Source organism: Malurus melanocephalus, unplaced genomic scaffold (genome assembly GCF_030028575.1).
Source record: "Malurus melanocephalus ecotype Western Australia unplaced genomic scaffold, MMel_1.1 scaffold_94, whole genome shotgun sequence".
Classification (NCBI taxonomy): Eukaryota; Metazoa; Chordata; class Aves; order Passeriformes; family Maluridae; genus Malurus; species Malurus melanocephalus.
In genome coordinates, this window is record NW_026623326.1 from 774,879 (window position 1) to 801,201 (window position 26,323).

The window sequence follows — 26,323 nt, forward strand, 5'->3', positions numbered from 1 at the left end:
ACGTTTGAGGTTACACAGATATCCCATGGGATGACTGACCTTAGAATCACTGTAAAATCTCCGTACTTTAAAATACCATTGTTTCAGATTCCAAAGTATAATTTGAAACATTTTTGAGGAAAATTTGGTCTCTCAGCTAGGATTTCACATTTGCTTTTCATTCCCCCCACAGTGAGTGGGGGAAGTTCTTGGTTAAATTCCTGTATAGCTGTGTACATTGAAGATGAGGATACAGATTTGACTGTTTCACCTTCACAGAATACTAAGGGTTGAATAATTTTAATTGGGGGAAAAAATGAACATGTTGACTATGTAGAATAATTATATTTATCTCTTGTTTTTGCCAGTTCAAATAGTCCAAATTTTCCACTCTTGCAACTGTACCTGTCTCGTTTCCAGACCTTTCCTTGCCTTTCACCAAAATAAAGAGAAGTAAAACTGGTTTGAGATTTTTTTTTTTTTATTTTTTTAAGTGCAGTTCAGGAGGTATTAATCTCTGATTTTATTTTTGAAATAAGCTTTTTATCTTTTAAATTAGTACGTATTATTCCTAACATACACTTAGGCTAAGTAGGATGCCTGTGCCAGTGCATGGAAGAATTGCTTGCAGAAATGAGAAACACATGAGCCCAGCTTGTTACAGAAATCTTTGAGCTATGTGGAGAGACTGGCTTTTTCTATTATCACAGTGCTAAGGCAGTAACATATGAGCCATAGAAATTCAGTGACATGGCTGGATTCCTTCCTCTTGTTCCCTGGCTCACTCCTCCCTCAGACTTTTGCTGTTTTTCTTGATGGGCAGAATACAGGGATGTGATTTACTCTCCTGGCTAATCTTGGTGCAATTTTTAATATAACCTGAGGCTGATGGCARTGTTTTATCTTCACAGCAATTTCCGATTCTTGATGATTGCTTTAGCCTATGCGATACCACTGGGTGTTTTCTCTGGCTGGTCTGGYGTTCTGGATTTGATATTAACACCCATTCATGTAAGCCAAGTAAGTATCTCCTGACTGATAATCAGCAGCTGTTTAGTAAGTGACATGWTTTTATTTTGCACTAGCATGCAGTTTTATCCAGTTTTTATATTTTACRTGTTGTTAATACATATGGACCACTTTGCTCCTTGAAATTTTAAACAAAATGAACTGTAGCTTTGGCATCCCAGACTGTCACAATTCCCCCTGCTGACTCTCCATCAATGGTGAGTGTTTTCAGAGCTGTACACACCTTTTGACAAGAAGGAAGAAGTAGGTAAACAAATGGGAATATTGTTGGCTGCTGCATCTCYAGTGAAAGAAAATAATGTGTGCCTGGTGGAAAAGATGAAGTGGGKAGAAGATGATTTCTAAGCTTTTGATAGCGTATTATAAAAAAAACAGAGGACATTACTCAGATTCCATAAAGAGAGGTCACATTTAGGGCATAGACTACTTAGTCATACTTCCTTGTAGTGAATTTATTTTCTTTCCTAGAAAAAGCCTTGCTCTTCAGATTGTTGTAGAGAGCTGTTGTAGCATTTTGCCGCTTCTGCGTAACATTTGTTTTGAGAGTAACATCATTTTATTTTCTCAGCTTTAACACATTTCTCTGTGTCTTGTTTTGTTTTTTTTTTCCTGTCAGGTGGACGCAGGCTGGATTGGATTTTGGTCTATAGTTGGAGGTTGTGTTGTTGGCATAGCAATGGCAAGGTAGGAATAATTACAGGTCCTTCTCCATTTCTTCAACTGTGATTATCATGTAGTTTGTAYCCTTGATAACAGAACTTGTTTTCTCTCATCTTCTAGAAACTTGAAATGAAAAATTCATTCTGGGGTTATAATGTGTTTTTAGTAAGTCAAAAATTTGTACCATGTAAGTGGTTGTTGGGGATTGAGAACTCCACATGCCTATGCCTGAATTTGGAAGTCAGACAGTCAGCTTCCTGTATGCTTTTAAAGATGGCTCTGGTGAATTCCTGTTATGAGGGAGAACCTCATTGTAGCACATTTGGAAAACATTGAAGAAATTATCATCTGTCTCCTTCCATCAACACTTTTTGGGCATATTGATTCCAAAAGGGATATAGGGAATATAGCACAGGCAGCCTACCTACAATTACATTGAGTTCCTCCACAGAGAGATTATTCTGGGCCCATTTTGGGCAGTTGCTGGATTCCTGCATAGCCCAATTATTTTCAGCTGTATCCTATGGGCTACARGATGGGTGTACCTATGCTTTTATAAATCCAAACAGCTCTCTCTGGCCAGTGCTGATGACATGGGGAGTGGAGCTGTAAGAAGTCGATTGCCCTTCCAAAAAATTACTGTTTTTTCTTCATTGAGGTCCTCTTTAGGAAAAGGGATGGGATAAGGGAGGAAAAATCTTTCAGGATTTACCTGAGCAGTGAGTTTATAAAACTGGTTACCGCTAATCGCATGTTCCCCTTGCTTTGGGATATYTGAGTATTGTCCTGGATTCTCTATGTCTACTCTTTGGACTCSAGTTCTGCAATGAGTTTAGCACAAGTGCAGATATCTGTAATTGTTGCATCATTGTGSGATTGTGGCTAGAGAGAGATCGTTTTGGGACAGAAACTGAAACTCTCTTTTTTTCACTTGCTGTGCTTCATGAGAGTACACAATGCATAAAGAAATGTTAGGTTTCACATCCTGACATTTTGCAGGCTGCCTAGCAACTGCAACAGGGAGAGGGAAAAGCTCCTGACCTAGGGGAAAAGAAACAAGCGCTTCTCTCCCATCCACTCCAGATGCAGGCCAAAGGACTTCATCTAGCCAAACAAAGTTCATGCCCTGATTTCCTCTAAAAGGCGGTGCTTTTGATTAGCTAAGCTCAGATGCAATGTTTTCTCTGTAAGAGAATAGAAGTTTAAAAGCAGCTGTTGTGAATGACACAGGTGCTATAGGTTGCATGCTGAAGCAGGTAGAGTGTTTTAATCTTTTCCATCTTGAATTGATCTCTAGTGTATATGCAACATTTCAATAGTAGAGAGGCACAGTTAGCAGCTCACTTAACTTTGTTAGGAGAGAATCTGCAGACTCTATGCCAACATGCAAATCTCAGTCTTTGTCATAGATTAATTTATTTAATATATTGCCCGGGTTAAGTTTCAGGAAATGCTGGCAGTCCCTTTAACTGCTTCAAAATTGATTTCAAACCTTGTCAAGTACCTGTATTTTGTGGCATCTAGTAAATTTTAAAAATACCAACAGTCTGTCTCCAAATATGTCTTTCTAACTTGGGCGATACACAGTCCAAATGGGAGGGTTTGCATACAGAAAGGGAGGGAGGAGGTGATTTGTCACTTCTGATGGATGACTCTCCCTCCTAGGCCTATTCAGCATTTATCTGTGTAGGGTTGAATCAATGACGAGTCTGACTGTAATCTGCTGAAAGTTGTAATTAGGAAAATTAAGTAATGATTCTTGTCAAAGCTGACAAGTTGATATATTTCAGTGTCAGAACTGTGATTTTCCAAGCAAGCAGCTCTCTCCCTTAACCACCTCTCAAGAAACTGTTAGTTTAGGGGTGGGTTTTTCCCCTTTTTTTTTTTTCTGCTAATTTGTGAAAGCAAAATTGGTGCAGCTTAGGAATGTGCTCTTTCCATTTTTGTCAGTGCAGATTCTATAATSTAGAATTTTTAGCAACATGAGCCTTGCCCTAGAGCATTAGGTCCTGTACATCACGGTAGGTGTTAAATCACCTGTATTTAAAGTAGTGTCCAGTTTGGAAGTTTGTTTTTCTATCTCATTTTCAAAATGGTGCAAGTGTTCCAYAGCATTATACATAAATCCTTCTGCTCTTCACCCACTGCTGTCGTGATAGCCATGAACTTACATGTTTAGCTAATGTGTTTGATGCATTTTTATAATTGAAAAGCCTAGCCTATTTTGGGCAGCTGGTGGGTGCTGTAGCCTTTGCTGGCAGCTTTCAAATGCTACTGGTTTGGAGAAAAGCAGTGTCAAAGAGCAGCATTCATATCATTGGATGGAAACATAAATCTATTCCGTTTTCTCCAGGCTTTTTTTTTTTTCTTTCATTTTTTTTCTCCACGTTTCCAAAGGATCATAGATATTTCTGAGGTTTTGTCCTCTGCAGCTCAGTTTCGGTTTCTGCTTCTAACCTGCAGTGTAGTCAGCATGCTKAAACTTTTTGGCGTGGTGATAATTTCCTTAGCAACAGACAGTGTTGTCAGCAGTGCAGGTTTGTGATTTTAACTGTAGGATACAGCCTGGGGGAGGATGTGCTGGGATGCTGAAGCCTCTCACCAGCAGTAGGCTCAGAGCTCTGTGTCTGGCAAAKCATTCCCCTTCTCTCCTGTTGTGCCTGCTTCTTTAGCAGCTGCAGACAATCCCGAACATGCTAGATGATGAAGAAATATTTAAAAASAGCWAAGGTMTTGAAATCAAAAATAGGGTTTGAGGATTAAAGCAATTGCTCATGTTTTTTGATTGAAACAAATATTCWGRGGAGTTGAYTAGATTTGCAGTCTTTATTCTCCCYTAACCAGACAAGAAACAGAAGTTCTCCAATTACCAAGTTCAGGCCTGGTTGCTKTGTTGTTTTTTCCCATTATTTCTGTTGCTGGCAGAATCCAGTAGCTGCATAAACCTTTACCTTTGGGGTACATTTAACYTTTTGGAATTCTGTGATATCTGAGAGCTCTTTGGAGTACACTGCTACCCGAACTGGGATCTTTGTGTCAAAAAGAGTTGCAAAGAGGTAGATAGCTTCTTCACTTTGCTGTCACTAGTAGCTTAGATGATTCTAATTCTCCCATCTTCACATACCCCTGGTGGTGGGATAGAGATACAGGATCACCTAGAGATCATCCCCAGACCTGCTGTCTGTGAATGTCCCTCCCAGAAGGTATTTCTCACATTGTTTCATTAGTCAGGATCTACGTCACTGCCCTTGCCTGTAAGGACAGAGAATAGTGGTGTTGTCTGCTAGCAGGAAAATAGGGAGTCTCTGTGGAATAACCTGAAAATTTACACTTCGAGATGCTTCTGCAAAGCTTTTAAAATTGCTGATTTTGACCCTGRTGATCCCAAAGAATAATTAAAGAAACTGGCAAACCAGTGAGGTGATCCTGACTCCTCGATTGGATTGTGAGAAAAAGCCCCACCGGTAGCAGCCGACCYCTGGCTATTGGAGATGAATGCATAAGGCACTTGAACACTGTGGTCATAAACTTCTCAGATTATATGCAGCAGTGATCTCCCACCACTGCTTATTGAATTACTCACTACTAAATTCAATGCAGAATTAAAGCATGGGGAGAATCAAAGTAAGAGGAAAGAAGTTGGTTTGGGGGAGCGGAGAGAGAGTTTCACTGCATTACTCCTACATCTCTTATGGTATATGTGGAAGTTCTGAWAATTTCAGTAGCATTATCTGTTTTATCAAGTAAGCTATAAGGCATCTGCCTGTAGGATGATCTTTAGCTGGGCAGAGAAGGCAGTTAGCTGATGGGCAGACAAATTTCCTCATGGACCAAACTAGGTGGATTATGCTACTATTAACCTAATCAAGGTAGGAGGCTGTGGGGGCAGAAGATATGCTTTAGAAATRCATACCAAACCTGTCCATCCCAAAATCACATCTCCTGAGCAGAAGATTATCGAAAATTACTCATGAATAAATGACATTGCCTTTTCTAATATCTCTTTTTCAGCAGTTAGGTTGACATCCCCTTTGAAAAGAGCAGTTGCACTGATAATTATGCCACACGAACACTGCTCAAATGCATTCTGTCTCCTTGAAAGAAAAAGGAAAAAAAGATGAAAAAAGCAATTGTTCCATCAGGTGGTATTAGTATCGAAATTCCCCCTGTGTAACAGCCAGATTGCCCAAGGAATTGTGGGGCTCTCCTCCCCCAGGCTGTCCATGGGGTCTGTGTAGGAGTAGCACCAAGCCTGTGGTTTCTGGAAGTTTTCAACCCAAAACAGCCACTGGCAGAATGACCCCCTTGGCAAAGAGGTCTTCCCTTGCCTAAGCCACCATGAGCTTCATCACCAGTGCATCCAAGGATTCAGAAGCTATTCCTTGTCATCTTCAACTAAGGATTCTTTGGAATTTTTGGARTTTTTCCATTTCCCACAGGAATGAATCTTGACACTTAACTATGTCTTGAATGAAAAGCGGCAGCCTCCTCATATGCTAATGGAGCTGTGAGTCTGCCAAGGGAGACTGGCAAACACTGACAAAACAGCAGTAGAAGTAGTGGTGTGATATTGTGTCCAACAAATGCAAGAAGAAAAAAAAACTTTCCTCCAAGTGTTTTCATTTGATGCCTTGAGAATTACTTAAGAATTGTTGTGGTTTGGTTGTTGTTTCGTGACAGCTAAAAAGTCCATGGCTCTTCAGCTTGACAGCTAGAAATAACACCATTCTATAATTTTTTTTTTCTATTTCTGAAAATGAGAAATTACTTTTAAATAGTTTTTATAGCCTCCAAGATGTTTAATGAGAATATGCTGAATTAATTGTCAAGCATCACATTTAAAAAATATGAAAATTGGGATTTGTACTGCTCTGATGTGTGCTTTTATTTCAGATTTGCAGATTTTATCAGGGGCATGCTGAAGTTCATACTGCTACTGCTTTTATCTGGAGCAACATTAGCATCAACCTGGTTCACTCTCACCTGTCTAACTACTGTCACTCATCTGCCTTTAACAACAGGTATCGACAATTATTTTTATTCCTATTCTTTATAATAGATACTGCTGGCAAATATTTGCAGTCTTCACTCAACTGTCTCATAAGCTGGTTTGGTATCTTTAGTAACACAGTCGTTTTACTTAGACAAAAAAAAAAAAACATTTAGAAAGTCTGTTGAATCTGAACTACCTTCACTGGCTTTGAATAACTTCATTAAAAGATTAAAAACTTTGAAAACCTAGTAAGAACCCCAAATACACATTTAAATTTGATTTGGAGACTAAGCATTTTTCTGTTTTGAGTCCTTTGGAATAATCGTGGAAATAAATCAAGAAAAATCAGATGAATGAGAGTAGTGTAGCATGTAAGAAACAGTGACATGTCTGGGAATTTAGGGGTTTAAAACTTACATTAGTTATTGGAAACATGTGGTGCATTTCAAACCAAGGTGACCCATGGTGTTTTCAGCCATCTAAATCTGTCCCTGCACAGTGCTGTCCTCTGTTTTTGCACCTGCATGCAGGTTCAGGGAACTCTTCCAGCCCAAAATTAACTCAGCCTGCACCTCAAAAAGACAGGGAAAAAAAACTGTTGGCAGGAGTGGGTAGCTCAGAGGTGTAGTCAGGCTGCCAGCGGGCTGGACCCTTAGTTGAAAGCTGGTGCTGCTTAGTTCTTAAAAATCTGCCTTTACCTTATTATCTGCACCAAAGGACTGATCCACCTGTGATTCCAAGACCTTCAACAGAGTAATGAGTTACAGAAAAACATGAGTCATCAAGATTCAAAATTATATTTATTTGGTAAAGAATTCTGTAAATCCATTTTAAATAAAGTGCCGTCTTTGTTACAGGCAATTTATGCATTCTGGGTGAAACAAAAACTTTTCTTGCCCATTTTTAATAAAAGAGTTTGGTGTAGAGAGTAGTATATAGAGTACTGTTTTACTCCAATTAACTTTGAATTTCGGTAAGTGTCCTTGGTGCACTGCAAATGTCACAACTATAAACTAAAGTGGGTACAGCAAATTGAAATACATGATCAATTCAGGAGCAACACCATCTGGATGGATAGGTCAAATTTGTGCTTTATCTTGAAATTTCAATGCTTTCAAAAAATTCTGCTTAAATAAAACGTAATTTAATCAATAAATAAATCAAATTTCATGATGGCTGTTGTCATACTAAATGATTACACTTTTCCATCAAATCTAAAATAAATGAAATAAAAGTCTCGTGCTTGCCTGCTTCATCATTACAAGCCTGCAGTAATGTAAATTCTTACAGTAACTCTRTCTGCTGAATTGATGTAACAACCCAAACACATAAATGACCCTTCAAGTCTATGCATAAGAATGAAGCAGAAACATTTCAAGAGGGGAAAGTCATTACGTGTGTACTCTCCTTGCAAAACAAAACTGATAGAGCTCTCTCTGATTTTATTTTATTGGGTTTTTCATAAAAAATTCAACACGGAACAGGTTCTATAAGAATTCCTATTTGTTTGTCACATGTAGGTGCATTGCGCTGCTTTTTTTGGAAAAATTAAGCACTGTCAGGACATAAAAGTATATAGGGTATTTGAGGTTTGATAAATAGTATCCTAAACTGGCATCCCTTGATTCAAATACAGGGATTGGGTTGTACCTYACATGCAATTATTATTTCTCTTAAAATGGATGATTCCTTAGATTAAGTTGTAATTATATGTCAGAGTTTTCTGTCAGTGCTGTTCTTATATATGTCACTGTAAATATTGAACCCCTTTTCTTGAAAACAAAAGCTTGTTTTGAATAGAAGTGCCAGGAATGTGGTGCATTCCTCAAAACAAAAAAGCAATCTAAAGCATCAGAGTCTAATGTGCAGCCAGAAAATAAGATCTCTTTGTGTTTTCTGTTTAAATTTCATAGATACGCAGTGGGGGAAGGTTCATATCAAGCTTTTCTCATTAAAGTTCATMTAAAATAGATGTAATGTGCCTGTTCAATTTAGTTCCTTGTACACAGAAAAGCAGTGGTATATCTTTATGAAATATACTGTTATGGATGAAAACACACAAGCTATTTAAGCTAATTTATAGGACTTCATGCTAGATTATTCCTCAACGTAATGATGCAATATGATGATGACCTCTGCATTCACAGTAATTGGGAGAAACGGTACATTTGAATTGATTTGGGTGAACTTCCTTTTTTCTTTTCCTTTTAATTAAAAGTTTGAAATGTAGAGTGTATCAGAGTACGGATGKAGGAGGTCAAATGCAGGCCGTGGGCTGGCAGCTTTTGGAAGTGATCAGTGGTAGCTGGTAAAGGTGGAAGTCACTTTGCATTTCAGTGGACCAGTGTTGACAGTGGACTGCCAGGGAGTTATTCTGTGTGTGTTTTTTGTAGAGTTGGAAGATGTGCAAAACAAAAGCAGACATCATTGTGGGGCTTTTCCCTCATTAATCACTTTTTTAAGTCTACTTTTTCTTCTGGTTTTCTCTTTTTTCCTTTTTTTTCCCTTCCATTTTTTTTTCTTGCCCCAGAAAKGTTCCCTAATATCCATTATCACTTTGCAGGCAGCTCTGGACACCTGCTGCCAGGCAGGGATGGTTGTGTTATTGAAGGCAGCAGGTTTTGATGGTGCCTGAAGGTTCGTAGGCTCCTCCACTTCCTCCTGTCCTGTGGCAAAGAGCACAAGAGTTGGGCTTGGCAGTGCTACAGAGCCAGTGATGGAGATCAATCCACACTTTCAGCCTTATTCAAATGCTGAGGGAGAGCAAGCAGGGTTCAAAACTGACATGGAAACTTGTGGGGGTGTACATTTGATCTTCCAAAGAGCTTTTCCCTTCCAACCGTGTAGCTCCTATTTTGGGAGGGACATCCCCCTCCTCTCTTGGCCTGCCTCCAGCATTGTTCTTTTGGACAAGTCAGACTTTGCCCTGCAAAACCCAAGCATTGCCATCTTCAGCAATACCTGGAAACTGTTRAAATACCCACATGATCTGAAGGATGGCTCCAGAGCAAGCAGTTGGTGGATATGTTTTTATGGAAACACAAAAAAAGGGAGAGTTTGGCCAATTATTCACCCTAAAAAAAAATCCTAAATATTTGTTTGTAAAATACAAACAAACCAAGCCCCACTTTTAATTGGTGTTCTTTGTAGCAGTTCTAGTAAAGAGGGAGGGAAGGTATTTGAAAAAATGTTCACAGCAAAATTTATTTTCCTGACCTTGTTTGTATAATATTCTCCTAATTTCTTTTAAATAGGTACAACATCATTCAAAGATATTTCCTACAAAATGTAATTACTTAGAATGGAGACCTTTAATGCAGATATTAAAAATCAATGACTGCATTCGTGGTTTCTTTTAAATTATACTGTTTAGCATTGTTTGTATTGAGTAATGCCTGCATTGCTTTGTATTTGCATAATATGCTCCATTTTTCCTCCTCCCATGGAGAAAGACCAGTTTTCTGTCATTYGCTGACTTCTTAATGTAACTCCAAAAGATTTTATTAAAAGTGTATTCAGAGTCATAAATATGAACTATATCAGCCAGTGTGGGGAAAAGAGAAAGCGAGGCAATAATGATCAGTGCCATAGCTACTATATCATCTGTCTGAAACACCTCTCATCAGCTAATCACAGCTCTCCAAAAACCTTGATTCTGGAATTGGTTTATATTTTAAGCAAGCCTGAATTTTATTTTAAGAAATTTTAATTTTAATGTATATTATTTGCATTTCAGTTTAAAAGACAATTTTTTGTACACATTGAGCATTAAAATTATTTTCTCCATTGAATTCCCTGTGCAGCTGCTGATCTGTTTCTCTGTGCCAAGTTCATTGTTAGTTTGCTTTGTACTGAACTTCATTATGTGAATTTATGTACAATGGGATACTTCGACCCAAAATAATTGTGTAAGGCATTGTATTGCCAGTTTCAGTATCTTGCCACTTTGTATTGCTGGTAGTGTCTCTGGATACAAATACTAGCATTTTCCAAAAATTGGTATGCAACACTAGTTGCTCGCAGCTCAGATTGAATGTTTTCAGCATAGCATATCAAGAATATTCTAATATTTATGAGCACATTCAGTAGAAGTTTGCTTTACAAAATCTTTYCTAGTGCTGCATGGCAGACACTGAATACAGTGGCAGCTCCATAAGTTGATGACTATATTTAGGTTAAGCAGCCTAGACTTTTATGTTCAGGTTCAACAGATTGAGCATTATAAACACATCTGTCTCTCTGTCCTCATCTACAAAGCMCAGTATTGAAAAAGAGAGGTCTTAATTATATAATACTGATTGGTTTATTTTTTCAGTTTAATTTCTTTACCGTAAATAAGATGTTCTTGGTAAGTGTAAGGCAGAGGTACCCAGAGGATAAAACATTGGCCTGAAAACATTAACCTGCTTAGGGCTGTGGGCAAATCATTACCTCCTCTCCTGCTGTGCTTTTCCCACTCATAGGATGGGAATGATGACATTTGTTTTGCTGACAACTTCTTTAACTTCACAGATAGAAGAGTGCTTAAAGAAGAAATAATTTAGGGAAGTTATTTTGTTTTAAAAAACAGTGTCAAATAGTATACAGTGCTTGAAATTTGGGAGGAGCATTTCAGGGATGAATATCTATGAATTTGGCCACTTTAAATGTCTGCCAATAGCAAACCTCAAATATTGTACGATTTCCAGCCCTCTTGTCTTTCATTTCTGGAGCCTTACTTGGTAAATTTTTCAATTCTTAGTTCTCCAAACTGAATGCTCTGCTTTCAAAGCAAGTTATACTTACGTTTCTCATGAGAAGAATATAGAACAAATCAAATTTGATCAGGTTTTTGGTTACTTTCAAAACTATATCGTGAGATAGCAATTTGATCAGTGCGTGCTGGAATGGAAATCCAGGCAATGAAACATATTGATGTTATAAATGTGCACTACAGAGACATCTTTCTTCTATTGTGTTTTTTCATTCCAATAAATGAATTACAGTAAATTTTACGGTTTTACCTTGAGGGAGTCACATTTCTCATGGAAAAATTTAAGGGGTACTTCTTCCATGACTTTCCTTAGCAGTAGCAAGAGTTAGATTATAGGGAGGTTTCATTCTACTTTAACTGACTTTAGATTTTGGCAGGAGCTAACTTTGAATTGTTCAAATTGGTCATGGGGATACTGAAGCACTAAAGTCAACAAAGCCTATATCCACATGAGACATTATCCTTTCACTTTGATGTTTGGGATACAGTTATATTRGGCAATAACAAAGTGCCCTAGATCTCTGTAGGTTTTGCTTTAAATTGTGTGCTGTTCCCAAGAGAATATTCCATTGTATTTACTCTCCTGTTTATCTATATAAAATTTGTGTGAGTTTTGGCTGAGTGTGTCTCAGAAGAGAACTGTTACAAAATGTAGAGTTCAAGARATTCTGGCACAGGACTTTGGAAGGAGATACTGTACCACTTGCTTGCACTTGATCCAGCATTTCCTGTGTAAATTTATCTGAAAACTATTTTTTTTTAAAGAAATTACAATATTTGATATTTGTTATTAAAAATCAGCCAAGATACATGTGCCAGTGGTTGATAAGAGCTAGTCACATCAGTTGAGTTCTTTCCATCAATTTCATTTGGTTTGGATCAGGCTCTGTAGTTGTACATTTAGTGATGGTATAATTYAAGAGTAAATTGCTAAACATGTTGCAGAACATCCTGGAAAGTTCTGGGAAATTGTTTGGATGTCAGAGATACTTGATTCTCCTTCTGCTGCATTGCAGGCTCATCTGAGGACACCAAGTGAAGGCTGTCATTTAAATCACTTCCCTGTTTGAATTCCTAACTTCTCCCCCTTCCCCCTCCTTTTTTTTTTTTTTAATTGGTATGAAGCTTTTGCCACAGCTTGTGATTGGGAGAAAATCTTTTTCTGGGATACAGGCATGTATTTGACACCCAGTAGCTGAAGGCCTGTAGGAGTTAAGAAGCCAGGCAGGAACCTTCCTTCTTGCCACTTTTTCTCCCTTTGTGCTAARCCACTGTATCACATCAATCCTAAGTCTGTACCTTGCTTCACTAACTGCTAACATCTCTGGTGCCTTTTTCAAGGCACGTTTTATTCCYTGCTTCCTTCCTGGCCTGGAGAATGAGTGCTGAGGGAATAGCAAGGGTTACCTCATACCTCTAGCGTGAACATGACATGGTGAAACATGGCTTGAGCCTCCTGCTGCAGCARCTCCTGGCCAGTTCTCTGAAACAGCTGTGCTTTGGATGGATGCTCTGCCTTTCCTGATCCTTTTGCAGTGGCCAGCCTGAGAAATAGATCCTTAATGCACACAAACATATTTTGAACTATTTCACTTAATATTATGTTTTAAGAAACCTAGCCAGTTCTATTGTTGATGTTGATAGCTGCCACTGTCTTGGACACACAACTTTGCACATAACTTCAGTGGCAATCAATTCCTTTTCCTAAGAAAAGGTGACATTTTTTTTATGCTAGTAGCATGACACACTTCACCAGTGTATGCCTATCCAAGTTAGCTGTTATTCTTTAGGACATAATGTTAGCTTCTTGGTGAATCATCTTCTATTTTTTTTTTGTCAGTACTTTCACATCCTTATATTCATTTCCAATGACTGTCATTAAGATTGTCTTAATTGAAAGAACATTTGCTGTAACTTCAGCATCTGTTCTGCAGTATAAAATCATGGTAATTGTTCGTGTTCATTCAGTGCAAGGTCCCTGTGATGGAAAGCAAATGGTCCCTGTTAATAGGTGGTATCTTCCTGCTATTCTGTCACAAGCTGGAATGTGAGATACGCTATTTAGTGTGTGAAATAAAAAGCAAAAGCCTCTTTTGAACTCTGATTTTACTTCTTTCTGTGACTTAYTTTTCTGAAACTGCATATCTTGTCTTTGAGTCCCTTCTAGTTGACCAGTTGGATTTGTGACTTAGTTGCCAAGTTAGTGGAATAACTRTTCCAAATAACTTACTTTTATAGCATTCAGGATAACCCTGGGAGATGCATGAAATAAAAAACAGTTTCCCATCACTACAATATATACCAATTAAAGAAGGCTTTCAGATGTGCACGTCTTCATTTTCAGAGCTTCTTTTTGTGGTTTCCCAGTTAAAAGCTATCATTTTCATTAGTTGTTAGAGCTTAAATAGGCATCTACTGGAATGCTACATCCTGTGTGTCCTTTTGCTGTGACATTTCTGCTTATTAATTCTGAATATGTGTGTAGCTGTACCTCTGCATAGACCTTGTTTTATCAGTGTTAGCTGTGATCTCAGCTGAGGTGCTGTCACTGGTRTTCAGCTGGCAGTTCTTGGTGTGCACACACAAGGCAGGCAATACTTTGGGRCAGCCAAAGGGTGATGCTGAAGCTGCTTTTCTCCTCATAGTGTGGAAATGTGAGGCGTGTGCCAGTGGGTGTGTTTGTGTGAGTGTTGTGACAAGGAATTGTGAAGGTGTTGTTTCTAAGGTACAAAGTTCCTGCCCTTGTTCACTTGTGGTCTGGTCATCTTAACRTGTTTTAGTGAGTGGTGAGCAATGACGTAATTCAACTGGCATATTTTAAACTAACAAATCTAGTTTGAAGGCTTTTGTTTTATGGAAACCTTGGCACCTAGTGTACTAAATAAAATTTGAAGTCTTGATCTTTAAATGGCTGTTAATTTTTGCCCTCATCTCAGTGACTCTGTTTCTAGAAATTACACGTCTAGACATTGTCTCTGTTCAGAGGCATGATTTCCATTTCCTGGCTGTTGCTCTTTATGGAAGATGTTTCAGCCTTCTTGCAGAGGTGTTGCTTCTGACACTCTGTTCATTGCTTCACTTTTGATGGTGCCGTTGTGGCTTTCAGCAGCTTCTCAACTATTTCCACTGAGTTTCTGAGACAGAATTACAGCTGGCTGTGATTTTCTCTTCTTTGGGGAGGTTCTGAAAATGTTCTCTAGGAGTTACAAGTAGTTATAGCCATCTTCAACTGAGTGTAATAAGGGGCAGATGTTAATTTGTCTGAAGAGAGTCTTCTGTTTCATTTATGTGTTGGTTTCTCAAGCCAATACAAAAATTTCAAACCACTGAGTGTGTTTGGGTATTCTGGCTACACCCGATAGCAGTTAGAGAGACGTAGAGCAATATGCAGCAGTGTTTGAGGTAAATGGGAGTTCAAAGAGTGGCTCATGAAATTTTAAATACTGGTGAGGACTTGCAGCAAAAATATATTGATCTTTTAACTAGGGAATCAGGTCTTCAGTRTTAGCTAGRGGAGCSCATTGGGAAGAACATCCTAATACTRATTGGGTTTTTTTCTTTCCTCTCTGACAGCTCCTGGACATGCATTGCATCAATTTCTTTCATTTATTCTGCAGTTTATGACAGGAGAATTTAAGTGTTGGCAAAGTTGCCACGGTTTTCTTGAGAGGGTTGGTTTTGTTTGTTTGTGTGTGTTTGTTTGTTTTTCTTAACAGCTCAGAGTATTGTGTGTATTCAAAAAAGCAGGGGCCAGCTCTCCCTCCTTTTTCCTGTCCAGACAAGTCCTCTTCAGAGAAAGAAATATGTCTTTGTGCCTAGGAAGCAAACCACATGAAACAAAAGGATCTGACAGATAGCCCTTTCTGCTTCTTAACGCCTTTATTTATTTTCCATTATTCTTCTTATTTTACAAAGCTGATTTTTAAAATTCTGTTTTGAAGCTGAACATTTCCTGCTTCCTAAAAGTTTCTCAGTTGAAAGTTTGAGCAGGGCGTAATAGAAGATGAAGCAGAGTTGTTTCAGTTCTTCGCTTTCTAAGACAAAAGTGTGTTAATTAAACTGAAATATTTACACWGATCTGTATTTATATGAAAAAGAATTTCTAATAATTTTGTACCACATAATCTTTTCACTGCAGTGAAAAGATGCTCTAAATAATTTACCTGTGACTTCGTAACACTTATGTATCTGAATTTTTTTTCTTTAGGCTTTCTTATTATTTTGGTGGGAACCTCAGAAATTATTCCAGAGTTTTCTGGCTATTTCAAGCCTTATAATAATTTCCTTCTTCTTTTTACTTGGTCAGTAACCTTGGATTGTTAAGGTTGCAGGTCAGAAAATCTTCTGTGTCCAAGGCAGCACAAAGAAAAAACATATCTAAATTTCTAAATAGGTACTAAATTTTTGTGAAGTTTCATGGCCTTTTTTTTTTGTCTAGGAATTTCTGTAATGCATTTATTAAATTTTTATATAGGTATATTAAGCTTCTGTATTAAATACTGTGAAGTATTTGGCAGTGTTAGGAATTGTAGAACAAAATAGCTGAAGCTACTGAAGAAATGTCACGTTCTTCTGTTGGTTTGTCCAAGAAAAACAATTTGTCGTACAGCAGCGAATAATCTGCATTATCAAATCTGTCCCGTTCCTGTCAGGAGCCGGTGCCCTTCATTTCCTTTTGAAGCCAGAAGGGATTCAACATGTTGCAGCTCAGGCTGTGCTGAATACTAATGTCTTGATAGCTGGTAGATCATTAGTATTTATTTGTAAAATGGAAGCAAAATTGGTTTTGACCTTTAGAGCTAAGTCAAAAGGTTAATCCATGTCCATTTCCAATTTGGTGCATTAATTGCTCCCTGGCCTAATTGTGTGTAGGACAATATTTTCTTTTTGTTTCAGAGGTAAATCAAACTGTAGGTGATGCTTTGCATTCATAATTTTGTTGTTTGTTTTACTTACAAGTGAAGTCCAAATCACTGAATGTATCTTCATGGATTCTGTTTAAATAAATAGATAAATAAATCTGTATTTCTGATTTGTTTTTCCACAAATCAATGCATGCTTTCTGCCTAAAGCTAGTGGGATGTGATGTTCTTTGTGATACACAGAGGATAAAAATAAGTTTATGCTTTTTTTTTGGTTATTCAGATATTAGTATTCTTGGCAGCTCTGAATAGGGGGGRAAAACACCAGCATGAAATTAATAACTGTTTTTGTTTCTGTCACAGCTACACTGTACACATCCTGCATTTTGCTGGGTATATTCCTCAACAGCAGTGTACCAATATTCTTTGAGCTCTTTGTGGAGACAGTCTACCCTGTTCCAGAAGGAATAAGCTGTGGAGTTGTCACCTTTTTGAGTAATGTGTTCATGGGAGTGCTTTTGTTTTTCCTCACATTTTACCATACAGGTAAGAAATGTAAGGCACTTGGAAAATTTAATTCTCCACAAGGRCATACCTTTGTCAGTAAAAGGGAGGGTTTGCACATATGATTTCTGTTAATAACCAAATGTTTSAATCCAAGCAGGGGCAGCAAGGAGGGAGAATTTTAAACGTTCTTTTCTCTATTCATGCTTTTAAAAATGAGATTACTTAGATGAAAGATACATTTTATTGAATTTGCTGTAGCTAGAAACCACCARAGTACACACTGTTGTCATATTTGATAAAGGCCTGGGTAAGRTGACCATTAATAATGTTTGTATCTRTGGGTGTTCAGAACCATGGTAAGGCTCACCCAATCTCATGGTTTTAGGTGTGTTGCCCAGGAGGGGCAGAGCAGAAATGCCCCATTGAAGGGCAGCTCTGTTCAGTGGGTCAGAGTTCTCCCTGTATTCCTGCCCACTGCTCAGAGACAGAAAAAGCATTCCTTTGGGTAGTCCTGTGGCCTAATCCAGCACCCCAGCATTTCGCTCAATCTTTTTGTCAATTTATTCAGAATTTCTCATCTCTCAAGYATTATTTGCTTCCTCCTAACTCGTAATCATAGCTTACAACTTGCTGTTTGGTAGACTGTAACACATATTATTACTCTAAGCTCTGAAATCAGAACCCAGCTTGCTTTCAAAGGGAAGTGATTTTTATTAATGGTTTTCAAAGATGCAGATTTTTTTCTTTATATTTTGTCATAATGGTAAACATTTGCTTCATGGTGAAATATTTGTAAAGTATTAGAAAATGTGAGCTTTTATGTATGATTATTTCTTAAGATGCGGCATTTTATAAATAAGAGGAGAGTGACAAGTTTSAGATTGAATTCTGCTAGAAATTACCAAAGTTTCAACCTGGGGCAGTTTTTCAGCACTGTTTGTCTTTCTGTTAGTAAATTGCAAGCCTTATCACAACCTTGTTCCAAATTGTGGTCTGTGAACATAAACAGAGAGAAATTATTTATTTTTTTTTAATACTGATGCTGAACTATATAGTTGTAAAATCTGAATGCCATCTGGGCTAGTCTTGGGTGTTGTGAGARCTAGTCTTTACATTTTAAAGTATTCTTTTGATATTAATTGGTGTGAATGGTGTTCAGACATACCATTGTTTCTGATRTCTGTGCCTGAGGTGGAAAGATGACACAGAATGTTCTGAGAAATTTTTCACTGTCTGGCATTACATGATAACTGAGGATGTGGATATGGCATCTCACTTCTGATGGAAGAATTGCCATAAAATGGCCTCATTCCATCATAAATAGGGTATTTAGGACCATTTTTTGTTTCTTGTATTTCTTTCCCTACCAGTAGAGATAGATAGATACCAGTAGGTGCAGGTAGATACCAGTAGAAACCAGTAGGTGCAGGTAAGGATAAATCTGAAATTGGTACCCATACACTTGAAATACTTTCCCTATTTCTTAAAAAGAAAAAAAAAGAAAGTAATTTGTGCTTAGGACAATCCATTCTTTGACAGGAAGTATGAGAGAGTGTGTGGTCACTGGGAGGGATCAGTGCCAGCGGGTGCTATTGGCTCCTCTGATTAAAAAACCYGTTAGAAGGTAGATAATGATCTTAATCATTTGCTTTCATTTGATTCAAATACATCTTCTAATGGCATTTAAGAAGCTTAAAGATAAATCAGAACTTGGTTAAATTCATCTTGTTCCCTTGGTCTTTCCTTTYAGGCCAAATAATCTTTCAGTAGTTTTCATTCCAATTTCTCTTTTTCTCCTTTACTGCTATTGCAAATGCTGTGAARGACCCAAACCCTGGAAGCTTTCCAGTGCACTGAAGATTTTGGTTCAGCTAGCAGAGTGAGGATGTAAACCTTCCTAAAGCTCAGCTTGCCTGCTAGTGCTATGCCCCAAAGCTGCAGCCTCTGGATGAGGTTTCCTTTGTTTTTCCTGCAGGGATTTCCAAGGGAAAAACAAAAGAAAACTGACCTTTGGCTTCATGCGATTGATGCGTTCCCTGCATCGCCAGTGCTGTCACAAATTCTGGATCAAAAAAGACATGAAGGATTCACAAGTTAAATTTTGTCTTTTAGGATATTTGAGTTGAAGTCTGTTTGATTCAATTAAGCAGAAATGTTATTAGGAAAATAATAGCAAAGCATTTGCCTAGTGACTTCTGGCATCACATAACTGTTGTCTCCAAGCCTAGGAAAATTTTACTKTGGTTTTAATAAACAAAATCCATAAGGGTTTCTGGTGGATCAGGGCTGGTGTTTTTGAAGGTTACTGGTTTTGGAAGGTTGATTTTTCAGGCTTTTTGACTGTTGTCCTTTGCATTGTTTRAAATGAATCATGCTTTTTCCTTCAGCAATAAAAATTACAGATTTAAGAAAGCAGCAGCCATGAGGCCTTGATTTTGATTAACTCAGATCTTGAGGGAGAGTTTAGATTCTGTAAAATTAGAGAAATAATAATAGCAGTAATAATAATGATGGTAATAATGGAAAATCTGAAAAAATAAGTAAAACTCTCTATCCAGTGAAATGAATGTTTCTTTGGTAAATGGCCACATTTCAAAAAAAATTKAAATTATATTGCACTTATTTGAAAAAAAACCTCTGATTAAACTGCTAATTATTAGTCAAATATCAGATGATAGGATTTCTTTATTATGGAATACAGGCTTTTAAGAGCAGAATGTTATGTTGAACAGCTGAAAAGAGGCTTTTGAGGACCTGTTTTTGCAATTAGTTTTAAATAGAATTGATCATATTACGCACAAGTTTCTTCTGARGAATTGGTTTTCCCTCCTTATACGATGTAGCAGGTTTGTTTCAAAATCAACCCCAGCTTCTTCCTGTGCTTTTAATTTTAGTTCTCAATCCATAGAAATCAAAGGACTAATGAGTAGAGTCTTTGGAAGTGGTTTATTCTCCATTAGCAATGATAGATTTTATTTTTCCCCCCATTCTCTTCATTGGCAGGTTGAATAAGGAGTATTTACGTTAGCTGGAGGCACTGGTTATAAATATATATAACTTAAGGTGTCCATGGAGAAGGCTCACAGACCATGTTAAGCATCGATCAATTGGGAGCTGTCAGGATTTTGTCAGAACACAGCAATTTCCTTCAAACCTGCCATCAGTCCATGTTTTGGTGTCTTTAGGCACAGAACATGTTTGCTAACTGAGGCTGGGTCTCTGCTCTGTTTTCCAGAGTTTTCCTGGTTCAACTGGTGCCTGCCAGGGTCGTGTCTGCTCAGCCTGCTCCTCATCCTGTGCTTCCGCGAGTCCTACGACAGACTCTATCTCGACGTCGTCGTCTCCGTGTGATCACACCGGACTGGTGAGGGCTTGGAAGAGACTGGAAGTTGGCTTTGCAGTCTGCACATCTGCCTGGAGTTGCACAGCTGAACAGCAGAAAAACAAAGAAATTTCAAGACTTTGGCTTTATTTAGAGAGGGTGAGGGATGGGTTGTTCTTATGTTCAAGACCATCTTGATCTGCCATAAATGTGGAACTGGAGTGGTGATGGTGACACCAAAATGCACAAAGAGAATCTCTCTGCTGTCCAGGTCCCTGTGCCAGGGCTGGGGCTCTCTGTTGAGGAGGCTGTTGGTGTAGCAGTGAGGTGTATGTTGTGTGTGTGTGTGTGTGTGTGTGCCTGTGTGCTGACTCACGGTTGTTCACACCAGGGTACCAGACGGAGTCTTCTATCAGAACAGAAATAGGGAATAATCTTAACAAAAGGAAAAAAATAAGAAAAGAAAACAAAAATCCTCAAGATCTCTTAAAAATCACTAGTCATTTATATATTGAATGTAAAAAAAAAAGGAAAAAAATAAGAAAAGAAAACAAAAATCCTCAAGATCTCTTAAAAATCACTAGTCATTTATATATTGAATGTCCATTAAACAGTTGAGCTAACATGATTTGGTTCATGTACACTACATTTACATTCTAATAAATTGAGTTCTGATATCAGACACTGGTACCAGGGGTTTTAGCCATACTAAATATCCCAAATAATCCTTGCAGTGTTATTAGAGGTGTTTGTTATCACCCTGGAGCACAAGTAAACAATAGCTTTAGCTGCCACTGAATCCCAGCGTGCACCCACAGTCATCTCTGAAATGCCACCATGGTTCCATATCTCCTGAATATGGAGCATCTGTAGTGTACTGGAGAGTCACTTTAGGTAAATGTTGCTGTTCTAAAGGCCCCCACTGTGTCACCTTTCCATCCTCCATCTCCAGTACTGCCTTTGTTTACTGTYTGTGCCACTGGATACTGTGGGTGTGGATATCTTGAGTCCTGCTAGTTCTCTCCTGATCTCTAAGGTGCGTGTGGTTTTTGGGATTAGTTTATAATTGAGGGTGCCTAAACAATATTGCTTGTAACTCAAGTCYTGAGAAATCACTGTTTCCTAAAAAATCCTTTCTAATTGAGGGGGTGCATTGATGGCGAAATGACAATGAGTTTGACAATGAGGAGTAACTCATGAGTTCTGGCATAATGTGGGAAATTAATGCCAGCTCTTTTTATCAGTACTAATCTGTGGTCGTTCTGGCCCTTACTTGAACATAAATATTAAAGACACTTTGAATAGTTTTTTAACTCAATTTTTAAACCTGCTAATAATTTCTTAATTATATTCTTAGATTTCAGTTCAGCATAATTTAAAATATTTCTGTGTGTGAGTGTTCTGTGTTTTGTGTTACAGGGGTGTGTTTGTGTGTGTGGGGGCGTGCATATTTATATCAATGTATACACAAATAAAACTTATATATATAAGAGATTCATATATATATATATATATAAGTTGTGCAAGGGTATGTGTTTCCCTAGGTTTTACTCCAAGTGATCCTGTCTGGGGAAGGGGATGTGCCCCTGTTTGTACCCAAGTCAGTCACTGCCATGCGTGGGGACATGTGTGGGGTCTGTGACAGGGGTTGTTTTCAGGGCTGAATGATTTCCTGTCATGGCACTTCCATGGCAGTGGGTGGGGGCACACTGAGGGGGCTGCTGTGCAGGGCTCTGCCTCTCTAGGACTTGAACCAAGGACCCTCTGCCCTTGTCTGGGACTCTTCTTTGCCCCTGGGGTGAGACCAACACTGTAAGYTCACTCAGATAAACCCAGAACTCCCCTTCCAACATGGATGTGTTCTTTCTGCCTGCTCTCCTTTTGCAGAAAGAATACACCTCTAATACTTATCTCAGGAGTATATCTGCAGTAAAATAAAACAAGTTGTTCCCTGCTTTTATGTTTTCAGAGCAATTGATGTACTTACTTACTGTAGTAACTGCAAACGGATTTAGCTCATTGCCTGTATCAGCTCTAAATGATCTTTCCTGTCTTGAGGCAGGCTCTTTGTGGCAGTGGAGGTAACCTGCACAGAGATAACTAAATCAGTCTAACCAGCACGTCCACATCCACTGGCATCATCCCCTTACTTTTCAGATGAATGTCTGAATGTGTTAACTGTCCAGCTTCTTTTTACTATGTTTTAGTGCCTGGAATAGTTCAGTATCCAGTCGCTGCTGCTACCTATTGTCTTCTGAAACCAAGGATCGCTTGCCAAGAGTCTGATTGGAGTTGCATTGTCACGGCAGAACTGCAAGCTCAGATGGCTCTTCAGAGCTCTGTTTCTGCAATTTACTGTAGCTATATAAAGATTGAAACTGCACAGCTCAGGCACTGTCCCGAGCAACAGAGATTTCTAATCCTTTCACTGTCCTGCTTATTTTAAGATGGAGAAGCATTTTACCAGTATTCAGATTATAAMCTGTTTTGCCTCTGTTCCAGAAGGCATCAAACAATTCAAAACATTTGTCAGTGCTTCCAKATGCAGGCTCTCCACAGTCAGGGGAGAAGAGTGAGCCTCTTGTTTTAAACCCTGCTGATTGTTTTTCTGAGTCAGTGTGAATGGCTCACTGTGACTCTGATGCTTTGATAGATGATTCTCTGTGTGGTGGCCACCACGTGCCCACTAAAGCTGCTCTGTCACTGCCCTCCTCAGATGGGCAGGGGAGAGAAAACATGAGGAGGGAGGAAACATAACGGAGAGATCACTCACCAGTTACCATCATGGGCGAAACAGACTCAACTTGGGAAAATTAGTTTAATTTGCTAGCAGTCAAACCACAGTACATTAACAAGAAATAAAACCTGATCTTGAAAACACCTTCCCCCAATCCCTCCCTTCTTACTGGGCTTAACTTTACTTGTGTTTTTCTCTTCCTCCTCCCCACAGCAGCACAGAGGGACAGGGAATGGGGGCTGAGGTCAGACCATCACACATCTCATGTCCTGAGGAGTCCTCACATTCTTCCTCTGCTCCAGCGTGGGTCTCTCCCAGGGAGACAATTCTTCATGAATTTTACCAGGGTGGGTTCAGACCTTCAGGATCAATCCTGCCAGCAAACCTGCTCCAGCCTGGGTTCCTCTCCATCAATGCAGGTCCTGCCAGGTCTGCTCCAGCAGGGTTCCCACAGAGCCACAGCCTCCTTTGGGCATCCAGCTGCTGTGGCGTGGGCTTTGTCACAGCTGCTGCTGGCTCTGCTCCCCGTGGGCTGCAGGGACACAGCTCTCTCACCATGGTCTGCACCACAGGCTGCAGGGGCATCTCTGCTTCAGTGCCTGGAGCAGCTCCTGCCCCTCTGACCTGGTACCTGCAGAGCTGCTCCTCTCTCTGGCCGCAATTGCTGCTGTGCCCTACCTTCCTTTCCCTTCTTAGTGTGTTATCCCAGAGGTGTTGCCATCATTGCCGACGGCTTCAGCCTTGGCCAGTGCCCGGTCTGTTTGGAGCCTGGCTGGTGTTGGCTCTGTCACTCATGGGGAARCTTCCAGCAGCTCCTCACCACCCTGCCYCTCRCTGCCAAAACCTTGCCATGCAGAGCCYAGGTCCTGTGTTTGTCTGGCACTGCAGTGTGCTCTGATTAGAGCCATCAGTGCCTCTGCACTGAAGCAGGGACGTTCTACAGGGCTGGGCCCTGCTGGAAACCTGCGTGGGGTTCACGGGCTCTGCAGCCAGGGCTCAGCCCGAGTTCCCTGCAAGTCTTGTGGAAATGTGCCCAAGTGAAAGTCAAAGGATTGCTCCCAAATTACTTAAGCTGTGTAGGATGTGGCTGCATTCCACACATACAGTGTTCAGGCTTTAGGATTTTATTAGATTAGCAAGTCTGGCTMAGGACGGAGGTGAGGATTGTAAATGTGCTTGCTGAGATCTCCAAAAAATAYTATATCCCCATCTGTGCCCCACAGCAGCATCCTTCTTTGGAGGAGCAGTTCATTTCATGTCAGTAACACAACTCAACCCACAGAAATATTTTTTGGAGAAGCATTATCACTTAGTCCACCCCTGTTTGGATTTAGCAGGCATCCAAGCTGCCAAGATACCTGCACTGCATTGGAGTTCGTGTTTGGGAGCTTGGGGAGAGTCCTAAGTTGTACTGATACAATGAGCAGTAGCACAGGATATGCTTAAAACAGTTAATGCTTTTCTGAATAATGAGTGAAAGTTCGAAGTCTCTCTAACTTTAACTTGAACCAGTCCCAGTGTTGGCTGCTGCGTGGCCTGTGACTTGCCAGCAGAGGAAGGCGCCCTGAGAAGCCCTGGAATTTCCTTCTCTTTGTGGCCTGGAAGATCACAGCCCTGAAGAACGTTTTCCCCAGCAGTGCTGAGCCCCTTAACACCCAGGTAATTGTGTTGTGGTTTGTATTGGAAGTGCTGGGATGRATCCTCCAGTGGCTGCTCTCTCCTGATGGTTCATTTTAAACATGGGCTGCTCCTCGGGTTTATGTGGCTCAGTGACACCCCGTATTCAGCCTCCAGTGCTGCTGGCTCTGCTCCTCCCGAGCTGTGGAGCTGTGCAAGCTCCCCTGCTGCTCATGGGAGGGTCGGCATTAGAGAGCACAGGCTGCACTGACAGCCCTGGTTGGTGTCTCTGGTCACTGCTCTTGGCCATCAGCTTCCTCTGGAGTCCTTTSCCCTCCCGTGGGGCTGCCTGCTCCCCTGAGCCAGAGGTGTGGAGCAGAGCTTCCTTGCTTTTTACAGGGATGGGTCTGCTGACCACATGCTTAATAAGGGATTTTGTAGAAAATCATGCCAGCTGGAAGCAAGTGCAGACCCAAAGGATTCTGCACATATTGTGAACAGATTATCTGTTGCAAGCAGACTGTAATTTACCTGAAACACGATTTTATCTGTCACACCTAGAGAGGCCAGGCTGATAGGCACAGTGTGTGTTAGGTATTCAGGCTCACAGCATCACAGTTATTTGGAATAATCTGACAGAGCTGAAAGAAGTGGGAGTGGGACAAATCTTGGAGTGGGTTGGAAAACCCCAGGCTGTGTCAGTGGTTGCAGTGGGGAGAGCARTAGGTTTGATTGAGTAAGGGGAAGGGCCCAGTTCCTGGGGGCATTTCAGTGCCAAAATATTGCATTGAATTGATCAAATCCATATAAAATTGGAAGTTTTGTGGTGATGAGGATGTTAATGCTGGGCTTGTTCTACAGGAAACTGAGTGAGTGACTTTGTGGCCTTGCACTGGAACATAAACATTGCATTGATTGATGTGCATGTATTGGCTGCTACAAAAAAGGGAAATGTGATTTAATTGTCAGGARTGACTGAAATATGAATGGGAATTACACAATTTGCACAGTGGATATAAGTGCTCTGTAGTGGTGTGACAGCAGGGCTCTAATTGTTCCCTTTTATTTGGTCACTTGGAAATTAGTGAGTATCTGACATTTTGATGTTTCATTAGTTTTGAGGAGGTTCCTTTTATACTGAGTATGGACCATTGTAATAACTTGGCAAGACAACTGCTACACCAGTGTGAAAACCTGCACCAGTCCTGGGTATTGGTTTGGTGTTTGGTGTTTGGTGCTGCCACTCCTGGGTTGTTGACACTCCCCATGGGGAGAGCAGGGATGTGGTGTGTGCACAGGGAATGATGGCTGTGGGGATGCTCCATTGTTTTGGCCAACCCTGCCAAAAGACACGAGAACTTYGTCACCTTCCATGGGTCCAGCATTGCAGCTGGGTGGGGAGAAGAGGGAAATGCTGCCTTGTGGCTGCTGCTTCCCTTCCAGCAGAGAGACAGCCAGACAGGCTCCAGGCTCGCTGCTTCATGTGAGGGGATTGTAACCATCAGCACAGACTCCCTTCCCTTCCCTGCAAAGTTACTGCTGCAGAGTGGGCTGTGGAGGCACGGGAATCTCTGCCTTGCTCCCTCCAGAAGTGTCACTGCAGCTGGCAAAGAATGGCCCCAGTGAAGAGAGCAAGCACAGCCCCAGGAAGTCAGAAGATGTCAATCTGCTTACAATTTTTGCAGTTCATGTTTGTAGGACAGATGAAACTAATAAATAGAGGAAGAAATGTAACTGTCCAAAATTTTGACAAGCAAAAGCAAATATTTGCACAGATGTGCTGGCTTCTGTCAATTATTTGGGATTGCAACGTTTTTGGATCAATTCACGCCTCCCCACAGCCCCAGTAGTGTTTCTTCTCTGC

At 39.9% G+C, this 26,323-nt stretch overlaps 1 protein-coding gene across 1 annotated transcript in view; it reads left to right on the plus strand.

Annotated features, from left to right (window-relative positions):
* The window catches only part of SLC49A4 (solute carrier family 49 member 4), a 62,856-nt gene extending 42,238 nt beyond the window's left edge, over positions 1-20,618 (plus strand). The window contains exons 5-9 of the mRNA XM_057368564.1: positions 891-999; positions 1,625-1,692; positions 6,562-6,689; positions 16,640-16,822; positions 20,019-20,618. Coding sequence (XP_057224547.1) covers positions 891-999; positions 1,625-1,692; positions 6,562-6,689; positions 16,640-16,822; positions 20,019-20,134 — 604 coding nt within the window. The 3' untranslated portion in view covers positions 20,135-20,618. The remainder of the gene's footprint in view (positions 1-890; positions 1,000-1,624; positions 1,693-6,561; positions 6,690-16,639; positions 16,823-20,018) is intronic.
* Positions 20,619-26,323: the final 5,705 nt, after the last annotated feature.